The sequence below is a fragment of the Gallus gallus genome, chromosome 5 (genome assembly GCF_016699485.2).
Source record: "Gallus gallus isolate bGalGal1 chromosome 5, bGalGal1.mat.broiler.GRCg7b, whole genome shotgun sequence".
Taxonomy (NCBI): domain Eukaryota; kingdom Metazoa; phylum Chordata; class Aves; order Galliformes; family Phasianidae; genus Gallus; species Gallus gallus.
The window spans coordinates 11436153-11458020 of NC_052536.1; the positions used below are offsets into that span (position 1 = coordinate 11436153).

The following is a 21868-nucleotide window of genomic DNA, read 5'->3' on the forward strand; positions in this document are numbered from 1 at the left end:
TAGTTTTCTCACATGTTGAAGAAAAATCCCATAGGTGACTCAGTATAGAAACACTTCTACCCAGATTCTGAAGTGCCTGTCTCTCTCACCTAAAGCGGTGAGCATGGGAAAGCTTCCTACTCTGCAGTCTGGGTAGCAGGTTCTTCACTCAGAGGGCTGTATGGCCCTGAATCAGCTGCCCAGAGAAGCTGTGGGTGCCCCATCCCTGGAGGCGCTCCATGCTGGGCTGGATGCGGCCCGGGCAGCCTGATCTCTTGGTGGGTGGCAACTCTGCTGACAGCGGGGGGTTGGAGCTCAATGATCTTTAAGATCCCTTCCAATCTAAGCCATTTTATGATTCTGTGAAAAGACATTCAAAATTTATTTGAAAGCACCTTTCACTGTAACTTTTATAGACCTCTGCTTAAGGCTCAGAAAAGGTTTTGAGAAAGGCTCACGTTTGTGCAAATGCTTAAGATCCACTTACATCTCACCATCAGTTGCTGCACAGTGATCTTGTAGTCACAGCACGAGATCTGCAATGGGCTGAAATTATTAATCTAATTAAATACAGTAACTCCTAACTGTGATTCTGTATTTTCCCTCTTACATGCTGCTATAATCTTTTGGACAGTGGGGATATTTTATTTTAGAATTTAAAAAGATAACTATGTATAAGAAGTTATAACATATGTAGATCTCATTCACTTCTAACCAAGTTAATTAACATAAATAGTGGGGGGCGGAGAGGGAGGAGGATGGATGGACGTGACACAATGCTATCAGTTAATACTGCTCATTGGTCTTCTTCAAACTTCTATTAGCAGTTGTAGGCAAAGGCATCTACCATAGGCATCTGGTGTGAATTTGCTTCTGGCTTGATGCTGTAATAGAGGTTGGCAGCTGATTATTTTGGTATGTGAAATTATGTTGAGAAAAAACCCCTCAAGGAAATACAAACTAAGTAAGAACAACAAAAAAGAGTCCCTTCCAACCCCTATGCTTCTGCGAAAAGATTATTGCGGAATAAGAATAAGGGTGACTTGCCATATCTTGGCTGCATAGTGATGACAATGTTGCTAAACCTAAACTTTTGAAGCATATTAAGCCGAGTTAAAAGTTTTATGTTTAAAGCTGCCCCCACGTGATATATATATGATTTAAACTGGATTCGTGAAAGGGGAGAACGGTAGTTCTTTGTGATAACAAAAAATGTAAAATATTGTAGTATCGGCTCAAATGTCAGAAGTGTGAAAATATTGACCCGTACTTCTAGTGATATACTGACTAAACAAGCATGCTTTACAAAAGAAAGATAAAGTCCTTTACTAATAAGTTGAAAGCCTGTATCAACGTTGCCTTGATATGAACTCCTGTGCAACAGTGGTGTTTGTTTAATAAAGTCCTTACCTATTCATTTGCTCAGCAAGCAGAAGAGATCCTGGGAAGCTCCTGTAAGATACCTAACAGGCACACAGAAGTCTTCTGGACAGGGATATTCTTACCTGTAGCTTAAAACACTGCTGAGCACTTAAGACAAATCAAATGAAATTAGGGGCAAAATTCATGTTAATTTTCAACAGGAGTAGTTTTGATTCTTATATACATGGTTTGACAGTTGGAAAATTGTTAGAACACTTTTGTGTTGTAAATATATCTTCGTCGTAGGTAATTCAGGAAACGTGTAGTCCATTTTTGTTATTACATTTCTGTTGCTTTGTGTTCTTTATAAAGCAAGAGCGAGATCTTTTGGCGCATTTGGATTCCTAAATGTGTAGAAATCCAAATGAATTAGAAAATGATGGCAGCTATCATGGTGTGGTTGAATATTCTTACATCTGGTTCCGTGTTAGTTCTAACCTTATTCCTGTTGGCTACGTACTGTTTTCCCTCCAAAGGGGAAAAAGGCTATTGAAGTCCTGATGCAGTCAGTGTTTAGTAAGATCATTTCTTGTTGTCTAGAGCAAAACGTGTACTAGTAGGTGATCCCGTAGAGCTCTTGAAAGGATTTTTTATTGGGGGTTAGAGTAAAAGCAAACTTTTCCAAGCAATACCTGTGTTGCAGGTGGTGGCATACTGGAAATTAGGTTGGTTTTTATACCAGGGGTAGCAAAATTGCTGTTGTCATTTATACAAAATAGATTTGGGTTTGTGAGATTCCAGGTTTGCTGGTGTATTTTGTTCTGTGTATTTTGTTGTAGTACAGGAAGCTGTGTTGATAGTAGGTTTATTTTGGTTTGTTTTGTTCTACTTTGCTTTTGAAGTGTATAAGAATTGTATCACTGAATTCAGTGTAAGTTTTTGCTTGCATATTAATTTCATAAATCTTTTCTTCTGAGGCAGCTTTCCTGGTAAGAAGTGATAAAATCAAGCAGGTTCCTTTTGAAAACAAGACCGATATTTCTGCATTCTTCAGTTTGCAAGAAAGCTGCATAGAAATTGATACTGTATTTCTAAAACAATGTTTATAGTTCTTTGGAAGGAAGTATCATATAAACAAGCACGTGCATTTGTGTGCACATGGGTTTTAAAATAATGAGCTATTAACATTGCCACAAAAAGAAAAAAACAGCTGTCTTTTCAGGCTTTACTTACAGCAGAGCTACTCGTGTAAGAGGCTGTGTGTGCTTCTGCATGTAGTTGCACTGTAAATAGTGTTTGCTTCTTTCAAACAGAAACATTCGTATTTTTATTCCTATATAACATCTCCTATCATTTGGGTGACTCAATAAACAGCTGAACTGGTGAGAAGAAGGGATTCCGCTGTCTTTATGTACTTCAGTAATACTAAGTAAAGCTATATTTATGTGCAATCTTATTAAGTAAATGCTTCAAAAGATGAGAAAGTGTTCTTGTGCAGAGCAAACTAAGGGGGGTGTACTCTAACAAAAGAGTAGGAAAGCACTGCAGATTGAAACCTGCCGGGAATTGCTAGTGATGGATAGAAAAAAACTGAACATCTGAATCAGAGAAAAAATAATGAGAGGAAAACTCTTCTGTCTTGTGTGGGAGGGACATTTACTGAGAGAGGAGGGATGGAAAGTGATGCTGATGTATAAATTATTAAAATGATTAAATCTCATATAGGAAGAAGGCTATGCAGATATTTTTGTGATTTGAAAGATAACTTGTAAAGCGAAAATTGTGCAAATAGTGCAGATTTTAGCTATTTCAGTTTTCACCTTGTTGTCTGTGCATGTCTTTAAGAAATCAAGATCTGAAGGTCTGATGGCCTAATAATAAGGAGGACATTTTCACCGGAGAGTTTTAGCATAGCTTTGTGAGCTGAAAGGGACTTCTACACTTGTTTCTCAAAATTGTTGCCATACTTTAGCAGTGCTAATACCTGTTTAACTTCTGGACAGACGCTGTGAAGCAGATGCATTACCTTTAGATTCATTAACTTCTGTCTTTGGTTAAGGTATGATAGCTTACGGTAGTCATGCAGCAAGTCTTCCTGAAACAACATGAAGGTACTGTTGTCGGGTGTTTCTGAACCAAAAACGTGGCAGAATAATAATCTGTTTGTGTTAATTTCAAATATTTTAAGTATTTTTTTTTCTCAAGTTGATGAGCTAATCAATATATATCTTTTCAAATCATTTTTAAAGAAGTGGAAAAAATAGGTGAAATTGAACACTATTTAAACTGCAAAATTGTAAGGATATTGTTGAGAGAGTAAGGGTAAGCTGAAAGTTCTGAAGGAGTACCTTATATAGTTCATATATATTTGTAATATTCCCATTCTAGTATTGAGTTTAGTATATTCTTAGAAAGATGAGGATTATGAGATCTGTTGTATCACCTGTTTTGCTTCTGTTTTTTTTAAGGCAGCACTTCCTGTGAAGAATGTTGGCATCTCCAATGTACAGCATTAAAATAGGAAGTCATGGTACAGACATGACTATTGAGAGTATTGCTGTCATCCTGCATGTATGCACTGTTGCTCACATAGGTTTAATTATTTGCATATCAGACAGAACACGAGTGCATCAAAATGTGTGAGTAGGTCAGCTTATTTTTGTAGTCTGCAGGTGTGGGTTTATGATGACATTACCCATCACAGCACACATTGGTTTGGCAAGTACAGACATGCAGTGTAACAACACTTACAGCGCTATGCTGTTCTGCTTCATATCATCTGCAGGCACTGTACACTGATATCACTGTATGAGTTCACCCATCTCAGCCTTTGAAAATTTGACATGGAGCACTACTTATCTAAAAAATAATTGTTGTTTTGCTGGGAAGGTGATAGAGACATCAGCTGAATCTGTGCTGTTTTCTGGACAATAGTTATTAAGTGAATGAGAAGTACATCTGATGGCTGTGTAAAATAGGTGTGCTAATGCCATACTGAGCTGCTTGTGTTCATGTTGCAAGCTTTAGAAGCTGCATTTTGTACATATCTTTTAAAGGTCTTTGTAATTCCAGTGCCATTGAAGCTGATAGGAATTTCTGATTATGTTTACTGGGATCAAGATCAAGGTTGCTGGCAGACAGCCTACTTCTTTTTTCTTTTCCAATTGTATTTTTCTGTCCAGGCAAGTACATGGGTAGGTCTGTTTTCTGCTACCTCATTCTTGTACCTCTCACTAGGAGGTTTTTTTTAAATGCATTCTGCTCTGAGAAGTTCTGATTTTTTGTTTTCTCCTCAAAATGTTGGCTTTGTTTACTAAGTACAGTATTTATCACTCCTAGAGCATTACTTTATGATTAGTTATCTTTATAAAGTATGAATATTTATCTCCTTAGCATCGTGGTGCTTAGCTAATTTGGAAATTGAAGTTTGCCTATTTTTGGTAAGAGCAGACTAGAGTTGCACTACCTTTCTGTCTAGGTGAGCTGTATGTTTTTCTCTAGAATTGCTTGGTTTCCAGATGAAAATTGTAACATTAGCTCTGTTCACATATTGTTTACAAAGTAACCACTGGATTATTGAAGTCAGCTGGGCAAAATTTATGTTTCTGTTAAATTATTAAAGATCCAGAAGAGGAATAGTAGTTAATAGTAGGCCAGAGCAAGGCACCCATGGCAGGGCACGAGGATATATACTGTGCATTATGTATCACCTATGACAGTGACCAAATTGACATTGCTCCTCTTCTGCAGCACTGAGACTGTCTATTGGTTTGGTGACTCCTAGTCCTTACAGAGGAAACTGGATCCATTAGTCAGCCTTGTAGACTCACTGTAAAATGCCTGGGATGGATGGTCATCTCTAAATCGATTTCCCAAGTGTCAGGAACTGCTCAAGGTAGCTGATAGCATGCCAAAGGTGGGTTGAACTCTTAATAGTAAAGCGTTAAGAGGAACAAAAACCAAAACGCCTCTTTTCTTCTCATCCTGCCTCTCGTCACTTCCCTCTAGTTGCTGAATTTGCAAATCATGCTGAGTTGTCTCTTGCAGCTGATTAATGTCAGACTTCACGGTGGGACTGACTTGTCTCTCCTAATACGTATCAGAGTAGAGCATGTGACTCTGTTCTGACTGTCACTTTGGGCTGTCACTGTGACCATCTAAAGGTTGACACATCTTAGTCATCTGCTCTTACAGAGATTGTTTTGATGAATATTGACTTGGATTACTGGAAAACTAAATACAGTAACTCCGTCTTTACTTGGTATTTATTTTTTTGTTTAATAATGTATTTCCAGCGTACTTGTTACAGCACAGGTTGAATAACCAGGTGAGTTCCTCAAAATGCTACTGGAAATCGTGAGTTTAATGTAGTAGTCTGCGAAGTCAGCTGCAACATCCTGTTATCCATTTAGATCTTCTCTGCTTCTGATTCTTTCTAGTACTTGTGGAATTTTTTTTGGCCTGTTTTATCCAAATGGTGATCATAAAGACATCCTATACACAACCTCAAACAAAACTGTCTCATGGGCACTAGAAGACTAGATAGTCTTCTTTTTTTTTTTTTTCTTTTCACCCAGAGCAGTGTATTGCATCAAATAGATGTAAAAACATTCTGTGGTATTGTCCGGTCTTTCCCATTGCGTATAACAGCACATAATTACAGGGGCTGGTACTTTCAGAGGAGCCTAAATTACCTGTGAGCAGAAATCCCACTGAAAGCCAGCAGATCCAGTGGCAATCAGTTTGATTACAGCTTTTGATAGACAAGCTTTGTGATTACTGCTGGGGTAGTTGAGGATGATACAGCTCCGACTGCCCATCTCAGATCCGTTCTCTTGCCAAGATGCCCCATTAATACCCTACAGAATTTCAGCTTGGTGGATTTTTGTTTTACCTGGGCTTTTTGGAGTGTTGTTTGTTTGTTTGTTTTTGTTTTTACTATAATACTTTCTGTTTAGAGAAGTTATTGTCCTGGTTATTCATCCAGAAACTTTCAAAGGTTCAGGTTTCTCTGGCTTATTTTTCAAATGCACCAGGTTGACAGATACCAAGTTAAGTGTTTGCCTTACTTTTTCATCTGAAAAGACAAGTAAAATGCAAAATTTGACTTACTCATGACTGCACCTCAGTCTGCTTTGGAAATGAACCACCACCTTACAAATAAACAGGCAATAGTGTTCAGAGAGTGGCTTTAACAGCAGACATGGCAATCTACTTTTGGAGAAAAGAGGACAAGATTAGATGACCTTGGCTGTGCAAGACAGGTAACAATAAGTGATGGTAGGTTAATGGTTATCTGCCTGCCAAAGGAACTGATCTCCTGCATAACATATATTAATTTACTAATATTATCCATACTAATGAGCTGCGCCACTCATAGATACAAACCCAGCAGATAGCTCTAGCACAGTTCAGGATGACAGTTTGAGAACTTTTTATTTTTGCTGTTGGTTGTTTGGGTTTTGTTTGTTTTAAATGAATGCCAAAGTCAATCTGAGTTTCTAATGGGGAACTGACAGTAGTGCTGATGTTGAATCTAGCGCTGTCAATGTGACAGCAACAATGGCTCTTGCCATCCCATCTGGCAATGGTCAGATGTTAGTAATTTTAAAAATAAGACATATTTGCTATCACTGAGCAGAATCCACTTAGGTTATTTTTGCTAAGGATGTGATTAATTAAAAGAGTTTCAGAGAGTCCTTGTAATTCTCAAGCCTTTAATATATAAAAGACGGAAAAATGGGTGTATTTTTACCTTCAGCTGTTCCCTACTTCCCCAACAAGAGAAAGAATAAAACTTCTGCATTTCCCTTTTTTTTCTTAATAAAAGTGCATTCTTTTACGTAACGCTTACATGAATAAAGGATGTCAACAATACTTTAAGTGGAGAAGCTGTCATTATGTACATTTATTGCCTTAGTAAAGGAGCAGCTTAATCCAAGCAAAGGTAATGCTCCACTGTTGATTACCAGCACATGTAGTCAGGGAAACTGGCACTGACACCATAATTAAAATTTGTCCCCCACCTTACCACCCCTCAAATAAAATCATTGCAATTGGATCCGGATACTTTTTGGTAGAATTCATGACTAGTTAAAGCATTTGCACAGGAATTATTCTTGGAGCAGGCATACTTTAGATTTGACAGCATATTGTGTCTTTCATGTATCTTAGCTAACCATAGACAGCATTTCACCGACAACTTTCACTATGCAGGGGATGATCTGTATTGCTAACTTAATATTGGAATTGAGTGAAGTTTCCTGTAGCATAGCCAAAGACGGTGCACTTTCATAGTAATGGATAAAGTGTCTTCAGATAATGACTTGACTGTTAGATGCTGGATTACCACATCTACTTTTCTTCCTGTACTCACATTGTTAAAGTATTCTATCTATCTTAATAGATTTTGAATGAATGAATCTGTTTTCAATCAAATGCTTCTTTTGGGAATCTCAGTCAACATGAAACAGACAATGTGGCTTATAAAATATTTTGTTTTGCAAATAAAATTTGGAGGGGATCTTGACTCCAGATTAGGCACTTGTTTCACTGCTGAAGCGTAAGAACTATAAGCATTACTACAGTAGGATCTGATTCAGTGCCCATGATTATCTGTAAGAATTTGCCAATTACTTCAGCAAAGACAAATCAATGTAGGAACTGTGGTATTATTTATCCAAGACTTGGCCATCCTAAACAAGTATATGAGCACTGAGTGTTCCTAACTGTCCAACAGACTCATTAATAATACTACAAGATACTAAAAACCTCTTCCTATTTGCAGTGCAACATAGTTATGTGCACAACTCTCAGCTAATCTGCTTGTGTCATAAAAGCCTTTAAAAATTAATGCTATATTTAATTCTTTAAATTAAATATTTAAATTAAATATTTAAATTAAGAAAAGTAGAACACACGGAAAGTAGGTTATTCCAGGTGTGTATATGGGAACATCAAATAATTCTAATCAAACTATATGATAGCATCATTCATGTTAATTTTTGTGACTTGATCTCATTTCAGATGAAGTGGCAATCTCTCCTGCCTCAGCAATGTATTTTGCTGATACCATGTCTCCTAATGGCTTTGGAAGCTGTGCCTATAGACATAGATAAGACAAAAGTCAAAGGAGAAGGTCACGTAGAAGGAGAGAAGATAGAAAATCCGGTAAGAGTAATGAAATAAATCTTCAATGAAAGTTTGTTTTAATTATTAGTAGTTTGTTTTAATTATTAGTAATCCAGTCATAGCTAGCTGCTATCCTGAAATTTGGATGTCTTTTACTGGAGCTGTATTCAGGGAAGAAATGAATAATAGCTGGGATTATTAATCATGCTACTTTCTGCTGTGGTGGGGTTCCATTTACATTTGTTCTCTTTTCTTTGTTACTTTCCCTGAGCTGCTAAAGGTGAGATAGCAAACTGAATTGAATTCCCCAGCATACAATGGAAAGAACTGCTTTTTTTTCCACAGAGACTTCTTTGAAGTGACTGACTAAGTGGTGACTTAGGAAATTCCATTCAGTGTTTCCAGTTCATTGCTTTCAGTGAAACAGGAAAATGTTTGATTAGGGGAATTCAACTACATTTCAGAAGTAAGAATTTTTTTTCAGCAGCATACATACTATGTTTGTGAGTGCTACAAGCACGTCAAATAAAGATGTTTGAGATCTCAAATTTGCTGAAGTGCCAACTGTTTTTGTCAAGAAACAAATCTCCAACATCAGCTTTTAATAACTGAACAATTATGTTGTTCTATGAAAGCCAAATCAATTCTTTTGTTGAAGCAGAATTTTTTTCTTTCCAGAATGGAATTATTCTGTCTAGCACAGTTGTATTTGCTCTGGATTGGTCTTCTGGAGAGGGTTTTGTTTGCATCACACTACCATAGGAAAAAACAGAGTATGGCATATACTACAGGAACATTAGCTGATCTAGTAGGCTAAGTCCTGGGTGTAGCACTGGTTTATTTGTTCTCAGTGGAGATGAACCAGTGCAGTTTCACTGATCTCATATTTGTGTAAAGTGTTTCCCAAATAAACTATCTGCTTTTTTTTTTTTTTTTTTTTTTTTTTTTTTTTTTTTTTTTTGGAAAGATATGCTGATTAAAGCCAAATAAAACTTCTGGCTGTTGCTTCTGGTGGACTGGAGGTGGCTGCCTTTAAAGAAGGTTTTCTAGGAAATGCAGCAAGTAGTCTCAACATTCTTTTGCATCTGGGAGAAGAGAACAGGCAGTATGCTGAACTACTCTTAAATTCTTGTAATTAATGATTTGCACTGTTTAAAAAACCCCACTATGCTAACATGGTAGATGCTTGCAAACAACATGGTTTCCTAAATGCCTTTCTCCTATTTGTCATTTATTGCTGAAACAAATTAATCGTAAGTTCCTACAAGACAAAGATGCAGAATCACAAAAGTAGAAGATATATAAAAGAGTTGTAATACTTGTATAGCTGAAATTGGATTTCAGTTATATAACCATATTTACATGAAATGTATTGTTTGGCAGTATATTCTTTTCTAAAGTTAACATTCTTTTTTGAAGGATACAGGGCTTTATTATGATGAATATCTCAGGCAAGTAATTGATGTCTTGGAAACAGATAAGCATTTCAGGGAGAAACTCCAGACTGCTGACATAGAAGAAATAAAGGTAAGTTCAAAATGTTAATTGAGGCTAATTAAGTCCATCATAATGAACCCTGCAAGATGGATGTTACATATATATTTTAAAATCTTCATACCCCTCTCATTTTTTGTGATACTCATTTTCTGTTTGCCTAGGTATTTAACTCTTGCTAGAGCTTTGTCTTTAGTAAAGGGACAGCAAGTTTTCTGTTAGTTAAGAATATCCCATAGAATAATAATAATGAAAAGTACTCATGCATGGTTTCTGCCTTTTACCCATCTATGTAAAAGGCTGTTTCAGATTCAACACAGATAGATACATCCTCGTGTACCACAAAAGAGCCACAAGCCTAGTTCTCACTCAGTTTTGCCTGCTGGGTGGCTTGGAACACTGTTTCAAACAGAGGTTTATATCCCTTTGAAGTGAAGATACTGTATAATTTATTGACATGAAGACACGGAAGAGAATTACAAGAAAGTCAAGTTTTCTAGTATGAGGAAATTGAGAAGCTCTGATGGAAGAAATGTCAGTGTGCTTAAGTCAGGCATAAGTTAGATTTGTGGCATTCTCCACTGCTGTCCTTTCTTGAGTGCCAGTCCAAATAGCACACTCTTCCAAAATCTCATTGTGTTTTTGTCTTTTGTGCTCCAATGGCTCTGTATGGTAGCTGTTCTACATTCTTTTATGAGTTAGAAATTTTGCGTGACACAGGTAGGAAATGGCGTAAAGTGACAGAGAGATCCTGTTTTTTGCATTACTTTTAATCCCTCTTGTTGCCATTGGCAGCCTTTGATTCCTCTTTCTTCTGTGCTATAACTAGGGTTACTCTTGAAGATTACTATGAATTTCCAGAGCCTGATAAATATTCTTGCAGTACATGTTAAAGGCTGTTGCTGTGCTTGTATCTTCTCTCAAGTATTACAGCTGTCATCAAGTGGCTGAAGAACATAGCACTGTGTGTTCATCTTGCAATTCTTTTGAATTAATTTGAGAATGTTTGATCAAGAAGTTTATCATTTCTGAAATCTCACAAGGTATTTCTGCTGCAAGGTCAAGCTAATGCTCTTGAAAGGAGTAAATGTTTCTGCAGAGAATTTCTAAACCTTTCTGTATTCTGCTCTATTTCTATAACCATAGGCCTAACATTTTTTAGTATGTTAATTGAAAGACTTTTGAGATTCTTGTACACATGAGCTACATTATGAGAAAGACTACGACTGGTCTGCTGTCTTGCAGCTCATCTACAACGGGAATAGTAAAGCCTACTTTCTTTTATGTTTTTATAGATCAGTTTTGTTTTTTGACAGAGTGGAAAACTAAGCAGAGAGCTTGACTTAGTAAGCCACCATGTGAGAACACGACTGGATGAACTCAAACGGCAAGAGGTGGCAAGATTAAGAATGTTAATTAAGGCCAAAATGGATTCTGTTCAAGGTAAGAATACAAAATCTAACAGGGTGAGCTGGGCACCTGTCCAATACAAGCTAGACAAAATCAAAGTTACACTGTCCTTGTCAATAGTAGTAAATGTAATCTGAAAGTAAGAGTGTCCTTTTTGATCTAGCCTATGGACAAAAAATATGCATCTTTATAGGAAATTGAAGAGAAAATAAAAGCCATCTGCATTTTATAAATAGCTAAACTTGATTCCGGCAGTGTATTTTTCAGATGCATCCAATCCTTTCTCAGTTTTTTTGGATATTTTTGTAGTACATCAATTTACAAATAACTTGTTTTAGAATTACAAGACAATGTTTCATTTATTTTGGGTAGGTTTTTTTTTTTTTTTTTATTAATAGTCCCTTAACATTGTTTTCATTTTTTCTTTTTAAGTTCTTACTGGTGGAAAGGGGACTATTTTACAGATTTATATCGAACGTTAAACATTTCAGTTTAGAAGATGATTTTTCTTATTTTTGAGGAAATTTTAAGGTCCTGAATAAAGAGGAACATTTAGGGTGCAAAAGCTTATCTATAGCATTTTTTTAATTGTTAATTAAATCGCTCAAACTTACGTAGTTTGTTAGAATGAATAAAATATACAAGCTCCTAAAGAATCTGTTCAGTGTATATTTAGGTGGGAAATAATACATACTAAAAGAATCAGATTAATTTGGGAAAGGAGGTATTTTTGGTATAGTACCTTTCCAATGAACACTTTAGATGGTATCCTCATATAGTGAATGAAGAATATAATGTTTGCTGAGAAGTTCAATATAACCTTTTTGTCCTTTGCTTTTTTCTTCTGAAAGTTTTAGTTCAGAGAGTACAGTCCACCAGTAGCTGAACAGTACATACCAGACCTCCACAGGAAGTCAGTGCATTGCCTCACATACCTATCAGACCCTGTGGTTCTTTTTTCTTACATGGTTTTTAGCTGCCAAGAGCCTAATCTTGTGCTTATATTGCAAGCAAGCACTCCAGCAGCTGCAACAGATCAAGCATGTATGCACATTCTGTCACTGTGTAAGTGCGATCTTATATTTGGAAACAATCAGAGCAGATTATACCCTTTCAAAATATCCAGATGACTATTAATGTGAAACAGTGCGATTCAGAAAACATTTTGTAAAGTTTATAGTGGGCTCTGCCACTGAATATTTCACATCACATGTAATTGTATGGCCAGATTATCTACAAAGTACAGCTGCATCTACACACTTATGCAGCATCTTGGAACACGTACAAAAATGCATTCTGTAGTAACAGCAGGTAGAGCAGTTTGATTTCCTTGTATTTGTTCTTTTAATATTTTCCATATAGTACAAATTAATCTCTTAGCCCTTTATCTGATTAAGACCTGCTTTATTCGCGCTCAGATGGATCAGGTCCAGCAGACTTGGACATATGTTCTTCATATGTTCAGTCCTGATCCAGATGTATTTCTAAACATTTGTACCAAGATCCTGCTAGACTGACTAGTACAGGACAAGAATGTTAGGAGTTGGATGACTTTCTCCAGTTTCAACTCTCAGATAATGCAATAATGTGACAAGTAAATACTGTCAAATTGAATGAGCTGTTTCTCCATAAATAGATTTGGGGGAATTTTATTGTTTTGTTTGTTTGTTCTGTAAATATTCTAATACTACACTTCCCCAAAACATTCCATAAGCAGACTGAGGCATGTATATTTCAGCGAAAATTATGATCTCATCAGGGATAAATGTGCCCTAGACAATGTTTGCTGCTTTGTGATAATATGAATACAACATTGAGTGTGAGAGTAATAGTTTACCATAGGGTAACAAGTTCAGAATTATGTTTTCCTTTTTTAAATTTATTTTTTAAGACAAATCAAGTATTTTTTACTAACCCATCTAGTAAAAGCTGTTCAGAATTGTTACCCATAACAATAAGCATGCCGCTTAGGACAGCATTATTATTTAGCATTAACAGTCAGAAATGAGAACAGCTAGAAAAGCTTGTAATTGCAGAACTGTATTTTATTGTTAGTGCATTGTATATTTCTATTACTGGGTACAGCCCCTGTCTTAAGAAAGGAGAAACATTTGCAGCTTTTAGACAAAGGACTTGACTCCCACTGTCCTGTGCTTCTTGTTTTGCACAAATGAAATTTGTATTTCTGGTTATCAGATTTGATTTTCAACCATATATCTTGCCTTATGTATATATATACACACATTCACACACATATACACACACACACGCAATGAATGGTTCATTTGCAAAATATACTGGGCAAGTTAGAAGAGTTAGAATTCTCTGATTCAAGTTGTTAGCTGTAATAGCTGAAGTTGTATCTCATTTATACAAAAAAAAGAACAAAATGTTTTGGTTTGTAGAGCTCAACTGATTGTACGTTTCCTTGCTGAAAGGCAAACCTCAGTATATTGAATTATTGCTTGCAGTGCAACACACCTGACACACTAGAAGGAGTACAGTGCAAATTGCTATCAAGTGTGCTGATCTCCTTCAGGTAAATCTGCTTTATAAGCGTTAACGTAGATAAGACACTCAAGGCACAAACACCTTGTGAAAGTACTGAAATTCCTGATCTTTCTTGCTTTCAAACTTAATGTTTTATGTTTGTACCTGTACCTCTTTCTTTCAGATACTGGCATAGACCATCAGGCTCTCCTTAAACAGTTTGAGCACCTGAACCATCAGAATCCTGACACGTTTGAGCCTAAGGACTTAGATATGTTGATCAAAGCAGTGAGTGCTAAATACTAAGTACCGGGGGTTATATTTTATTTGTATTAATTACATTTTTTTTCATCTGGTAAAGGCAAACACTTTATATACACTTTTTTTTTCTTTTTTAAAGGAATGACTTACAGTTTTCTGTTTCAGAGAAAAGTCAGTTGTCTGCGTTGTGCACTTGAAAGCTTTGTTGCTAAAGAGACCATACATTTTGGCATGGCGTCTTAACAGGATTTGCATTCACGTGCCAGTACAGCCAACTTTGGGAATAAAACAAAACTTTCTGAAAGCATTTGAATTAAGTACAGTATCGAGAGAGGCACATCCTTCCCAAACCTATTTCGAAGTGATTTAAGTGTCTCACAGAGTGATATAAAGTCATCCCTAAACTAGCCATTTGAATATGGGGATCTGTTATATATACATCTGAGAGAGAGCAGAATTAAGATACCAAAATCAGAAGTTGCATATACTGAGCATGGAATTTGATGTCCAAATAGCATCAAAAAGTGACACTTTTTTTTTTTTTAATTATTTTTTAATTCCAGTCAGTGTTTAAGACAATGCAGTTAAGCTAAGCATGGAATAGGTTTTTTCAACTGCTGTGAAAAAATATATTTCCCTAAGGGGAAAAAAGAGGACTTAAGTCTCAGCTATGTGACAACACTGCATTTCTGAGAAAGCATTTTATGTTGTCAAAGTAATGGGAAGACTCTTAAAAATAATATCTATTCTAAGGTTTGATTATTTCTTTTAGATTTTTCTACCCTTGGAAATATTAACCTCAATTTTCTGTAAAATTATTCTCTCTATATATATTTACATATATATTAAAGTTCCTTGCTGTTTCTGAGAACATCACTGCTGAGAAAATTCTAGTTGATTAGGAGAAACATATCCTCAGCAGGGCAGTTCTTTCTCTTATTGCATCATTTTTTTTTCTCTTGTCAGCTGAGATATTGACCTGTTGTAATGGCTTTTGGGGGGTAGGGGAGGTGTTAGAATTGTTTATGAAGAGGTCCAATTAATCAAAAACTGATAATAAAAATAATGGAAAGACTTTATCAGGTACAAATATGTTACTTTGGAAAGCACTAGAAGACTATAACTTGAGCTGAAAATGATACAGCTTTAAATTGTATAAAAGTACATGTCAGAAATCCTCACACTTTTCTCTCCGTTTAAATGGTTTTGTTGATTTAATGTGTAATAACCTGCTGTATAGTAGCATTGTAATACTGTATTATTAATGGAAAGGTAAACTAGAAGTGTTCTGACACTGAAATAAATCAGAACTTATTATACTACTTGATGCTGTGCTTAGTTAGCCCAAGACATGCTTTATTATTAACTAATGAGAAAGAATGCCTCAATGCTTTCTTACAGAACTGTAGTTGCAAAAGATTTCTAAGCAATTGAACCTTTGCAAATTAAGTTCTTTGAAAGTAACAGAAGGAATGAGGAAAGATGGTTTTTTTATCGCTGACAAGTGAAGGAGGACCACCTACCAGTTTACTTCATGTTTAAGAGGGAAATGGCAATACGGACAGCCTTGTCCACATACCTGGACAATGGTTTTTTACATGGTAGTGTATCACATGCATTAACATGATCATGTGTACGTAATATCTATGTTTATAGGCTACAAGTGACCTGGAGAATTATGATAAAACCCGCCATGAGGAATTTAAGAAATACGAAATGATGAAAGAACACGAGAGGAGAGAGTATTTAAAAACATTGGATGAAGAAAAGAGACAGCGTGAAGAATCCAAATTTGAAGAGATGAAAAAGAAACATGGAGATCACCCTAAAGTTCACCATCCTGTAAGGCTACAGTCTATTCTTAGGCGCTGGGAGGGAGGGTTTCCTTTCCAGTTGATAATGAGAAGGATCTATTATGTTTTTTCTCATGATTTGCCTCTTCTCATTGACATAGAAGCAGAGAGCAGGAGTAATGCTCAGAGCTTTAGAAAACCCACCACATACACTTACCTTTTTTCTCTTTCTATTTACTGGCAGAATTATTATTTACAAAGTAGCTAAAATTCACGAAAAAAGGAAAGAAGTGTATTTGAAAATGTAGGGATTCCTGCAGGGAACTGCATCACAGCATGATTTGCTGTAGGAGCAGCAACTGATTGAATTTACTTCAGCTGTTGTTTCTAGAGGAATCTGTGTGGCCATGACTGATAATTATAGGCATTCCTTTCCTGACAATATACGCTTTTTTGCCACTCTGTCTTTCCTTGGGCCTTTCTATCTAGTAGAAGTATGTGACCTGAATTAAAAGAAATAGTAACGATTATATTTTGAACATTACTAATTACAAAAAAATCAAAGGCTGTCAGAGAAACCGGAGAAACTGTAATACAAGAATGCAAATGAAGGCTGTAAGAGTACACTAAATCATCTTTTGCATATTTTTTCTTTGTAACCAATTTATAGGGAAGCAAAGATCAATTGAAAGAGGTGTGGGAAGAAGCAGATGGGCTAGATCCAAATGAGTTTGACCCCAAAACATTCTTCAAATTACATGGTAAGAGATTTGGTTTAACATTAATTTAATTAGCAAATGCTATGACTTTCTTTAATCTTTTGCTGAGGACATATGTTCAGCAAGTTTGCATTATGCTTGAGTTCTAAGTCTTCTTCCTAGCAAGTTGAGTGAATCCAAAAGGTATAGAGGAGAAAATATCTGTTATTGTTTGCACATCTACTGTGGAATCAAAAGGGGTCTAAATGTTGAAAATGGAATTTTGTTTAAGTGTTCAAAAAAATGAAACAGCAAGTAACCAGAAGTAGTTGCTCAGGGAAGTGAGAGTATTTACAGGTCTGTCCACAACTGTAACTTTGCTCATAGACTGTAAGCCAAGGATAAGTCCTCAGGGGAGTGTTGAGGAAAACCTGCTTTCTTCACATCTTTGCAGAGAAGTACCAGACACCCCTTAAGTTTGAAGTGGTCTTGGAACTTCTGAAAATGCTTGATACTTCTAACACCGCCTTAAAAAAAGAACAAACTCCAGAGTGCTTCTCAACACTTCCTGTACATTTCTGAGCAGTATGCAATTAGAAACAGTGGAATAGTAGCTGACACAAGAATGCATCTTAGTAGGCATTTTGCTTTAAGTAAGATTATTTAAATACGTAACCATCTGATGTTGGTAAATGCTTCATAATCAAGTATCCTTAAGCAGAACCTGTCTGTCATTGGGCTATTAAGGGTTGGAAAGCACAAAGAATTCGACTAATGCCAATGATGATAATTTAAATAAAGTGTTATAGATTGAGCCTAACCTTTCATTTTGGTTTATAAATATGTATTATATAGAAAGAAAGCCTTATTTCTTCTTTCTAGAAAGAGATCTTGAAACATAATTATCTGAAAAGTTTTAGTAGTTATTTTATGCATGTCATACCAAAACAGTAGTAGCCAAAATAACCTTTTCCCTGAGAGCTTAGGGCATCGAAAACTTTGAATTAAACAAAAATATTGCATAATACTCATTTGAAGTAGACATTCCCTTTCTATTTCAGAGGTTTTATAACATTATTCAGAATTGAATGTAGCATGCAAAGTAGATTGTTACCAAGTATTCTCTTATTTGCGTTGGTCATCAAAACTGATTTTATACAGCTGTTTTCTTAAGCATTGCATGTTTATATAGATTTTTACAAAATTCTGTTGTTACTGTGGAGTTGTACTGTTGGCTAACAATATTTTTCTATTCACTTCTGTTATTCTTGGGTCTGTTTACAGATTTAGTTGTTAAATTGGGACAAGTTGTTCTCAGCTATGTTTTTTGGCAGTTGCACTGGGTGCACTCTTGCTGTGACCTATTTCAGCTTGCTGAGAACAAGGGGGAATACTTCAGACTTATCCAATCACTTGTTAACAGCCAGGTAGTGAAATATGGTGATACAAATCAGCTGATTCTTGATAAAACCCAGAAGAGAAACCTATGAAACCAGCATCTCCTTAAATGATATTTTTAATCCATGTGGGATGTATGCACTGATGCTTAATTCATGGAGACTTTCTGTCCATAATTAACATGTATTTTCAACACTTCTCATTTTAGATGTCAATAATGATCGTTTTCTGGATGAGCAGGAGTTGGAAGCTCTATTTACAAAAGAGGTAAAAAAAAATCTGAAGGTTCACTTGTTTAAAAAAATAATGCACGAATGTCTGTTTTTTCTTCAAATGCATATGGGGGTTTTGGACTACAAATAAAAAGTTATTTTGATATTTAAACACCCTTAATATTTATTCACAATTGTAAAAATATACAAAACGCTGGGAAAATACTTTTTTTTTTATAAGCTTAGGACTCAGATAATAGACATGCATTTATTGATTATATGCTCTTCTGCCAGAAGTTCAATTGAGATTTCATTGTTAAACCTTAGAACAGTATACCTGTATAAGTTGCACTGTAGAGCTGCAAATCTGCTTTGGCTCAGTGCAGTCTAGTATAGGTTTTGAAACTGAGTAGCTGTGCACATTCAGTGCCAGTCATAAACCTTATAGAGAGAAAAAGGGTCACTTGAAAATATTTAGGTTGTATTTCTTGACAAAGAATCAAAATGAATTCATTTGCCTCGTCAGATCTAAGTGCTATACAATGAAGGACAACACACTGTAGAAGTGGCAGCAGGGATTTCACATCATTTGTGTCTAGCTAGTTTGGAGCACAAGTACATTTGGTAAAGCAGGCAACCCCTTGCTTTCTTTAAGCTTTACTGTAAAAAGCAGAAATATTAGTACTTCTTTGCCTCCCAGAGTGGCAGCAAGATACTGATACTACAGAAACAGTGAGTAAACTGAAGGCCTTGGTCTTTGGTTTTTTTTTTTTGTAAGTTCTGTCTTGTAACAAAGAAAACTAGCTTCCCATGCAAAGATCCAATGTTATAGCTGGCACTAATGAGCTTTAGAATTCGTTAGAATTTCTTTTAGGTTTCATGAATCAGGGAGTAAATGTGCTCTACGCTACGTATGCAAGCTTATAAATCTGAACTACTGTAAATTGTGATGTGAAATTTTCCAAATACTGATTTCTAACAGTACAATTGTTCTAATCTCTTTCTGTGCTACAAAAATGTACAACAGTCTTTTTGACAAGTATGTTTCAGCATTTCACAGTGTTAATGATTTAAAAATTAATAGTCTGGGGCCTTAAAATTACCTATGACAAAGAAAGCTAAGCTAAATTGCTTAGAAAGCTGAAGAGAAGCAAATAAACGCGTGAACTCACCAGGAAGACACTGTTTAAGAAAAGTGGACAGTTAAGCTTAGCACTCAGTTTATCTCGTGATATCCTGAATGCTTACGCTGCGGACAGCATGCTCCAATAAAAAAAAGAATTGCTCTTTTCTATTCAAGGAACTCTGGAAACTCAGCTTGCTTTGAATCAAACGTGAATGCAGACTGCATGCTGAGGTCGATGTCTAAAGCACTGAATTACAGTAGACCAGAGGAATTAACTGAGAACTTCTTCCTTAGCAATGATGACATGCTCACTTGTTGCTTAAATACTATGGCAAAAGAGATTTACACATATATGCATGCTTGGAAAAATGATGAAGTCACGTTTTCGGCTGTCTCAAACTACTGTTCCAAATCCATCACTTGAATGAGCGGTCCTTTCTCCAAAATAACATTTGCAAAATTTGAATTTCAGCTAGAAAAAGTTTATGACCCGAAAAATGAAGAGGATGACATGGTTGAAATGGAAGAAGAGAGGCTGAGAATGAGAGAACATGTAATGAATGAGGTATAGACTAATGTTTAATAAAGCTGATGTTTTCCTACTACGTAAAAAGAAGTAGTCCTAATACTAAGGATGGTCTAAGTACAGCAGAAGGTCATATTGTTAGTGCTGAGATCAGAAAGCCACAGTTTTCAGGCCCTATCTTAGGTTGATGTGAATGCCTGCAGACTAGATCTGTTTTTATTAAAGACATTCCAGAGGAGGAGTTGTACTGTAGCCTCACTTTGCAGGTACTCAGATTTAATACAAATTCCCAGTGAATTTTATTAAACAGGGAAGACTGTGACTGTCCTCTTACACTTGGCAGTAGGGTAAGATTCTGTGGAAAGACAAAGGAAAGCACTATTTTCTGGTTTTTGTCCTTTCAAAAGACACAAGTGAGTTCAAGGCATTACTTATGACAGTGAGTAACACTACTGGTTCTCATTAGTTTTTTGTTCAGGAGGCAGAGGAAAGGGAAGAGGATGTTTTGAATCACTCTTTTTTCACATGTATTTTTTCTCTATTCAACTTTAATTCTTAAGCTTGAGGATTGGACCAAGCCTGGACTTCTTTTACTCATGAAGGGAGGAATTTTCTCTCTTCCCCTTAAAGGTTTCTGACACAGTTACAGCTTTGTTCCTTTTGAAATCTCCCTATCCAACAGTAGAGTTTGCTCTGACTCAGAATTACAGTATTATTATCAAAAAGCCACAATTGTTGTTTTTTTTTTTCAAAAACATCAGGCATGCTACTATAAGCACTGGAGCTGTAGCCACACATTTTTCCAATTAATTCCCAAGTGAAATGTGAGGATTTACTTTTTATTTCCTTTTTTATTAAACTATATGAGCTTGTAAGAAAAGTTTTTTGAAGATGTTGCGGGCATTCATTTGAAAATGTGACAATTTAAAAATAAAATGGTTGTATTTGAAGATATTTACGTAACAAAATAAAATGTTTTCTCTACCAAAACCCATCCCTTAGGCTGAGTTTAATTTTTTGTTTCAAACAGGTTGACATCAACAAGGACAGACTAGTAACTCTGGAAGAGTTCCTGCGAGCTACAGAAAAAAAAGAATTTTTGGAGCCAGATAGCTGGGAGGTAATGAAAATGTGTTCCAAGTGCAACATACTGTACTATTACCATCACTCTAACCAGGAAATCAAATGGCATGTGTCTGACCTTTGCCTTTTTTCAATCCTGTTTTGGTATGTGTGTGGTTAAACACACTAGCTAAATGTAACATACAATATGTATCAGACTAATACAGTACAGATGTAATCTTTGTGGTCCACACACCAACAGAAATGGTCTTGCACTGCCACCATGTGGATCCTAGAAGATCTTTATGCACATGCTTTTCAAACATAAAATGGACATTTCATTTATGAATCACTTTACAGGGGAGATATGAGCTCAGTTGGAAGCAAGAGGATTTTTTTTCCTCCTAACTCTAAACTTGTTGTAGAATCTTGTTGAGAAAATAGCTGAGAAATAGCTATTTTACTGTTTAAGTGAATATATTAACTCTTTACATTATCATTTAGTGACATCTAGTGAACTGTACAATTCAGCTAATAATTATTTCAGTGGAAAGATAATAAAAATGGATATGCATTCCTACCCAAGTATTCATGTTTGTGTTTTCTTGCAGACCCTAGATCAACAGCAGCTGTTCACTGAGGATGAACTGAAGGAATTTGAAAGTCATATTTCTCAGCAGGAAGATGAACTCAGAAAGAAGGCAGAAGAACTTCAGAAACAGAAGGAGGAGCTACAGAGGCAGCATGACCAGCTTCAGGCTCAGAAACAAGAGCTTCAGCAGGTACACTTACGACAACAGGATTTTTTTCTCTCTCATCAGTTTTCTTATACATGTAAAGGCTTATGACAGTCCCCAGCTCTGGAGCATCTTTCATCTTGATTTCTCATAGGAATCTCAGTTGAATTCTTAACAACAGCAGTACTG

At 36.0% G+C, this 21868-nt stretch overlaps 1 protein-coding gene across 3 annotated transcripts in view; it reads left to right on the forward strand.

Annotated features, from left to right (window-relative positions):
• Window positions 1-21868, forward strand: part of NUCB2 (nucleobindin 2) — a 28890-nt gene that overhangs the window by 1006 nt on the left and 6016 nt on the right. For 2 of the 3 annotated variants that reach the window (NM_001006468.2, XM_046941616.1), the window contains exons 2-11: window positions 8368-8511; window positions 9892-9999; window positions 11283-11409; window positions 14051-14154; window positions 15784-15969; window positions 16591-16681; window positions 18225-18283; window positions 19827-19919; window positions 20911-21000; window positions 21554-21724. In NM_001006468.2, coding sequence (NP_001006468.2) covers window positions 8368-8511; window positions 9892-9999; window positions 11283-11409; window positions 14051-14154; window positions 15784-15969; window positions 16591-16681; window positions 18225-18283; window positions 19827-19919; window positions 20911-21000; window positions 21554-21724 — 1173 coding nt within the window. Of the gene's footprint in view, window positions 1-5091; window positions 5258-8367; window positions 8512-9891; window positions 10000-11282; window positions 11410-14050; window positions 14155-15783; window positions 15970-16590; window positions 16682-18224; window positions 18284-19826; window positions 19920-20910; window positions 21001-21553; window positions 21725-21868 lie in introns of all 3 variants that reach the window. The other variant, XM_015286582.4, reaches the window with a different exon arrangement.